General features: G+C 34.5%; 2 protein-coding genes across 3 annotated transcripts; both read right to left on the reverse strand.

Annotated features, from left to right (window-relative positions):
• Positions 1–1184: 1184 nt before the first annotated feature.
• On the reverse strand, positions 1185–3539 carry LOC100632307 (peptidyl-prolyl cis-trans isomerase CWC27 homolog). Of its 2 annotated transcripts, XM_020005094.1 has the most exons (7): positions 3433–3539; positions 3246–3381; positions 2929–2970; positions 2847–2878; positions 2649–2792; positions 1330–1376; positions 1185–1275 (listed from the first exon to the last, which is right to left on the reverse strand). In XM_020005094.1, the coding sequence occupies exons 1-7, from the start codon at positions 3472–3474 to the stop codon at positions 1203–1205; spliced, it is 516 nt and encodes a 171-aa protein (XP_019860653.1). In that variant the 5' UTR covers positions 3475–3539; the 3' UTR covers positions 1185–1202. The 2 variants fall into 2 exon arrangements, with proteins under 2 accessions (XP_019860653.1, XP_019860654.1); XM_020005095.1 differs by lacking the exon at positions 1330–1376 and having other exon boundaries at positions 1218–1275.
• A 5-nt stretch (positions 3540–3544) lies between these two features.
• Positions 3545–6159, reverse strand: LOC109588984 (uncharacterized). Its single transcript, XM_020005093.1, has 4 exons — positions 4234–6159; positions 4084–4149; positions 3744–4028; positions 3545–3693 (listed from the first exon to the last, which is right to left on the reverse strand). Exons 1-4 carry the CDS (start codon positions 5990–5992, stop codon positions 3656–3658), a joined length of 2148 nt encoding a protein of 715 aa, XP_019860652.1. The 5' UTR covers positions 5993–6159; the 3' UTR covers positions 3545–3655.
• Positions 6160–6171: the final 12 nt, after the last annotated feature.

Below are 6171 nucleotides of genomic sequence, written 5' to 3' on the forward strand. Positions count from 1 at the left end.
TCGCAAGTAATCGAATTACGGTTTAGATCTACATAGAACAGATAAATAATCGAGAACTCACTTTCTGTCATCTTGATCAATTGTAGAAAGACTTCAAAGAGTTTTTAAAGAACACTTAGTTAAACAGCAATATGCCAACTTGTCAACTAGTTCAAAACCAGACTCGCTCAAACACAACCAGGCTCGCTCAAACACAACCGGGATTATATAGAGTAATTGATAAGACACGCCCTCAAGTATGCAATGAGCAATGAACTTATTACTTTGGCACAAATTCTCATTTTTACTTTTAAGGAAAACAAAAAACAACACAAGAGAAGAAATGAATAAGAGGAAGGGATCAAAATAGATTCATTCAATAGAGTTCACATATCATAATAACCATACAGCAGGTCTTGTATTAAGTAGTAGTCTCATTGTTCCCTGTACCACTGACACTTGATGCCTGTACATTAATAAGTGCACCAGCCACCAGTAGCTGAGTAGCATAATCCTTAGTTGTACTATGTCAGGACATACATGTAGTATACATTATGTATCATTAAATCATTAACTGCTACCAGTTCATGTCCAGTCTTTATCTTTGAGTCTTTCTGTAACACTGACTCAGGTAGGATCCTCTTTACGTAAATGGGTACGTCCCCAGTGGGAGAGCCACGCCCACCAACAATACTGAGACCCAACCCCTGACCAGGGCTAATCTGTGATAGAAAAAGAAGAAAAAAAAAGAGTTAAAACAAAAGAAGTGAAAAAACAGAATTATACCTATTTAAAGACCCTGTACTATGGGTACATGTATTTGTCAAAAATTGTCAGAAGAGAATTCTCTACTTTTTCTGATACATTTACATATTCTTGTGCTGTGTAAAATTTTTTAACAATTTACAATCAAATTCGATTTTTCATAAATTTTAAAAGTTGCACAAAAATTAGGTCAAAGTCCCTGTACTACAACCATTTTGAAGTGGAGTGAATCCTACTTAGTAACGCTACTGCGTTACTAATAGCAAATGGTCCTGGGCCAAATTTCACCAAAATTAAAAAGGTGAGAATTATAAATTTTCCTGATACATGTACCTGTACAAGTACTTATGCTGGATAAAAAGTTTAAGTTGGTTTCAATCAAAATTATGTTTTTATAATTTTTTGGAAAAGTGAGAAAGAGAACCATGTATAATGTACATCAGTGACTGAATCATTTATTAATATGTAATTACCTGATGATTGGTCCTAGTAGCAGCTGTTGTTGACGAACTACCAGCAGTTACTATAAAACTAACAATTATTATAATATATCCAGTGTCTCATTGAAGATAATGATAACATTACTAGTGACAGTAGTGGGAGCAGTCAAACAGTTTGGGAACGACAAACAACTATTAAAAACAATTATTATTAAATATTATTATCACTATTATTAGTACAATGTGATACTATTAACAGATACACTCCTTATAACAGACACCTCCTCCTCTACTCCAGCAGACACTATTGACCAGTGACTGTATGTAATATACAGTATATGAACATTAGTCCATTAGTATCAGCTAATGATTGATCAGTTAATGTGTGTCTCATTATAATGTGGAGGAGGTGACATTATGTTAAACATTAATTGATTTAGTTTGGACTGAAACTAATGTTGTCTTTAACATTAAAACACAACTTACATGTACTTAGTTGTGTTTTAGGATAAGACGCAACTAAGTAAGTTAAAAATGGAATAGAAATTGGGGGTTCGGAACTAATTTTCGGCTTGTTTTTGAAAATGCTCATAACTCAAACATTTCTTATCGGAATCACCTACACAGCATTAGGACATCAATATGTATCATAAATGTAATAAAAATTGGGGGTCATTTTGGAGCCATTTTTCAGAAAAATTCCTGTACTGGGGATTTTTCAAAATTTTGGCATTTTCTTAAAATGGCCATAACTCAAAAAATTGAAGTCGGAAACAGCTCAAACTTTCTACACAGCATAAGGACATCAATATGTATCAGAAAATGTCATAAAAATTTAGGGTCATTTTGGAGCCATTTTTCAGAAAAAACATGGGCTTATAGGCTATAGCCTTGGATATTTTTCAAAATTTTGGCCTATTTTTTTAAATTGGCCATAACTCAAAACTTTCTTATTGGAATCAACTCAAAACTTGCTACACACCATAAGGACGTCAATATGTATCAGAAAATGCAAAAAAAATTTGAGGTGATTTTGGAGCCATTTTTTGGAAAAAACCATTTTTCAGAATTTTGGCATTTTCTTCAAAATGGCTGTAACTTGAAAAATTGAAGTCAGAATTGATTCAAACTTTCTACACAGCAATAGGACATCAATATGCATCAGAAAAAGCAATAAAAATGTGGGGTCAATTTTTAGTCATTTTTTAGAAAAAAACCATGGGCTATAGCCTTGGGTAATTTTCAAAAATCGGCCCGTTTTTAAAAATGGTCATAACTCAAAAATTTCTAATCGGAATTGCTTCAAACTTTCTACACAGTATTAGGACATCAATATGTATCAGAAAACGTAATAAAAATTGGGAGTCATTTTGGAACCATTTTTTGGTACCAGTCACCTACATCACAATATTAATTAATGAACATAAACTCCGCCCATCAATCATTATTAGCCACACCCCTCACCTTCCTAAATAATGTATTCTTATTATTAAGTTCATCAGTTCTTCCCAGCGTTATAAAGAACTGTGAGGTATTATCATTCTTTCCTCCATTGGCCATTCCTACCAGACCACGTCTATTGAACTTGAGTCTCTGATGAAACTCATCCTGTTAATTAGAGTGGGCATGGTTAAAGGGTTGTCATGGTAACGATGGACTCACTTTAAATGGTGAACCATAAATAGATTCACCACCTGAAGAGAAGATAAAAGTATTTGAACAAATAATTATTAATAATTAATACCTTCTCCTGTACCAGTGGGATCACCACCTTGAGCTACAAACTCTAGAAAGGGAGAGAGAGAGAAAGAGACAGAGACAGAGACAGAGAGAGAAAGAGTGGAGAGAGAGAAAGAGAGAGACAGAGACAGAGAGAGAGGGAGGGAGGGAGGGAGGGAGAGAGAGATAGAGAGAGAGAGAGAGAGGGAGGGAGGGAGAGAGAGAGAGAGAGAGAGAGAAAATTACATGTACATGTAGGAAAGCAACGTAACATCAATAGGTCATTCTACTTAATTAATAATTATAACTCCACCCACTAATTAATAATAATTAATCCATTACCAAAAACGACTCTGTGGAATATGGTATCATTATAATAATCTTCTAAACACAATTGTATGAAGTTACGACAGGCCAGAGGAGTCTCTTTGGACCACAGTTCAATATCAATATCACCCAGTGTGGTCTTTAATAGTACCTGAGGGGAGGGACCAGTAGTCACTAATACAGCTGCTGGTGGATTAACTACCTTTCCTTTAGTAGGGGGCTCTGTTATATATATGGAACTCATTCTTTGACTTAGAAGAGACCCTCCTTAGGCTTCTTCCCACGTCTGTATACTATTCGTTTATACTCCGTAAAATTAAACCACGTGCTATCACATGGATAAAAATCAAAAATGAAAACACTATTATTTTTGCAAGAAAAACTATTAGTTTTGTATAAAATAATGTGTGATGTGCATGTAAATCCTAGAGAGGTACTTCTAGTGAAGCCATTTCATTTTTTGCTATGATGAAATGTAAAACAATAACCATTATTAGTAAACTCATTCCTTACTTTGTCTATCAATCCCATCAGCTACAGCATTCTCTTTCATCTTCCTCAATGCTTTTATTAATGCTTCATAAGTTGGACCACCTTTCCTTTTTACACTATCTCTCTGTTCCAACCATGCTTTCAAACATTCTCTTAAACAGCTACAAACATCTCCTTTGTTATCTTCTTTAATAACATCAAGTGTACCAGGGTGCAGTCCCAGACGAAGACCAAGATCATAATAACTTACACCGGAATATCCATGATCACCCAGTACATCAATCACATCAATAAGATTACTGGTATCTAATGAAATAACATGTAAATTAAAGTATGTCATTTAAATTAATATTATACTCACCTAATAATCCAGTGGGTTGCACTGTGGGTCTTGTAGTAGGTGGCCTTTCTAATGATGCTTCAGCTCCTAAAAAATAAGTAAACGTAACAAAAACAGTAACTTCCAAATAATGAAAGTATTCACATGCAATATCTTAAAAACATTACTAACCTGGACTGGGTAATTGAGGATTATTAAACCAACATCTGTAGCTATCATCACCTCCTTGTAATACTTTACAGTGTGATCGACATTGAGTACACCTGGTAGAAGATTTATCTTCTTTGACAATGCAGTAACATTGTTCGTCCATTGAGCATTTGAATGCAAAGATATGATCATCATTGACATTAAGATCTTTGCTGCTTTTTTTGATAGCTTTTGTGACTAATTCACAAATTTGATGACAAAATTCCTTGCGGCAATCATAAAAATACATTTCAATATGTGTATAACAATTGATGATATCTATGTAGTATTCTTTGTAAACACAAAGCGACATGGCATCATGACATCTGTAATATTCTTTGCCTTTTGGGCTGAATTCGACAATTTTCTTTTCCTCTAAAAGGTGTACAATCGTTAAAGGAAATAATCCTTGAGGGATGGCTAGAGTTGTTGTTCCCCTATCATTAATTTCCCATGCTATGAGAAGTGGTTGTATTTCTGTCGGTGGAGGATTGAGCTCTTCATAGGATGATAATGCACACGGAAAGAAATAGTCTCCTTCTTCTCCTACTTCAGCAATGATGTGGAGGTGTTTAAGAAGAGCGATCATGTGAGATGAGGTAAAATTTCTATTAAAAATTTCGTTACCAATAATTTTTAAAATGTCTTTTTTAAAAAGGCCAAAATTTTTGAGAGTACTTCTTTCATCTATTGAAGGAGGTGGTTTTGCAATTTGTTGTAATTTATCATGGTCGACATACGTAACAGCTATCAAACGTGAAAGGACATCAAGAATTGGTTTCGGGTCAACAAATATTAAATCTTTTAGGATGTCAACATCACGATAGTAGAGAATGATAGTGACATTATGTAGATATTGGAGAGCTTCATTGATATCTGACTCTTTATCAAGTCGGAGAGACACACCAAGCTTAATTACTTCTTCTTTTGTAAGAAAACTTCGTTTTTTGTTTGCAGCTTCTAATTGCAATGAAATCTCAAAAGTAAACAGCTGAATTGGTAACGTAATTGTCATGGCAACTCCAAAATCTGAAATTGTAGTACAAAGCTGTATACTAGCTTCCTCTCTTTCCTTAGACCCAGCAGGGAGCAATGTATTAACTGGAAATATAATTGAGCCTTGATCCTTATTATAAGGAATGACCTTTTTATTAGCTTTATATTCCATCAGGCTTTCATTAATTTCTTTTAGCTTTTTTTCTGTTACCAATTCTTTACGTGTGCCAAGAATAAGATAATGAGAGTGCTTAGGCATGTCAGACACATAAGGAAATTTGACAGGTTGCAACATAGCTCCAGAGCTAATTGTTGAACGAATTATATTGAGATTACAATACCTCAGATTCGTATTAATAGGAGATGTATTTTGATGAATACGATATTGAAACTCACACTTCTCATCAAGACCTTTGGTAAGATCAATGGTGATGATATTCAGTGCAGCTGCTCTTGTAAAAAGAGGTAGCAACTCTCGATATGCTGGTTGACCACCGGAATCAATAAAATGCACCCAATTTGTGCTTAACTTTTTAGACTCTCCTTTTTTAAAAGCTTGTACCATTTTCTTAACTAATTCTGAAGTGGTTGGTTTATTCTTAGCTGGTTTCTTTTTGGTTGGTTGCTTTAACATTGTTTTATTTTCAGTTTGTTTATTTTCAATTGGGCTACTTTCAGTTGGTATATTCTCCATTGGATTAATTGGTTCATTTCTGGTTGGTTCATTCTCAATTGGTTTATTCATGGTTGGTTCATTTTCAAGTGATTGATTCTCGGTTGGTTCTTCCAGTGATGGTTCATCTGAATGAGCAGGTATGTCACCTTCAGGCTTTGGTGTTTCATCCACTTCTGTAGATGAAAGCTGCTTCAGCAAATCTTCAATTTCAACCCTTTCCCACTTCTTATTTCTATCATCAATGGATA

The sequence above is a fragment of the Amphimedon queenslandica genome, unplaced genomic scaffold, assembly GCF_000090795.2.
Source record: "Amphimedon queenslandica unplaced genomic scaffold, v1.1 AMPQUscaffold_11729, whole genome shotgun sequence".
Taxonomy (NCBI): Eukaryota; Metazoa; Porifera; class Demospongiae; order Haplosclerida; family Niphatidae; genus Amphimedon; species Amphimedon queenslandica.

Bases quoted from the DNA above. Each gene is read 5' to 3' on its own strand.
- LOC100632307 (XM_020005094.1), bottom strand. From the start codon at position 3,474: ATGAGTTCCATATATATAACAGAGCCCCCTACTAAAGGAAAG. The intron at 2,793-2,846 runs GTGAGTCCATCG...TCTAATTAACAG, and splicing joins TTTATGGTTCACCATTTAAA to GATGAGTTTCATCAGAGACT. The intron at 1,276-1,329 runs GTAATGTTATCA...AATAATTGTTAG, and splicing joins TGCTCCCACTACTGTCACTA to TTTTATAGTAACTGCTGGTA.
- LOC109588984 (XM_020005093.1), bottom strand. From the start codon at position 5,992: ATGAATAAACCAATTGAGAATGAACCAACCAGAAATGAACCAATTAAT. The intron at 4,150-4,233 runs GTTAGTAATGTT...CTTATTTTTTAG, and splicing joins TCCTCAATTACCCAGTCCAG to GAGCTGAAGCATCATTAGAA. The intron at 3,694-3,743 runs GTAAGGAATGAG...ATTTCATCATAG, and splicing joins TGATGGGATTGATAGACAAA to CAAAAAATGAAATGGCTTCA.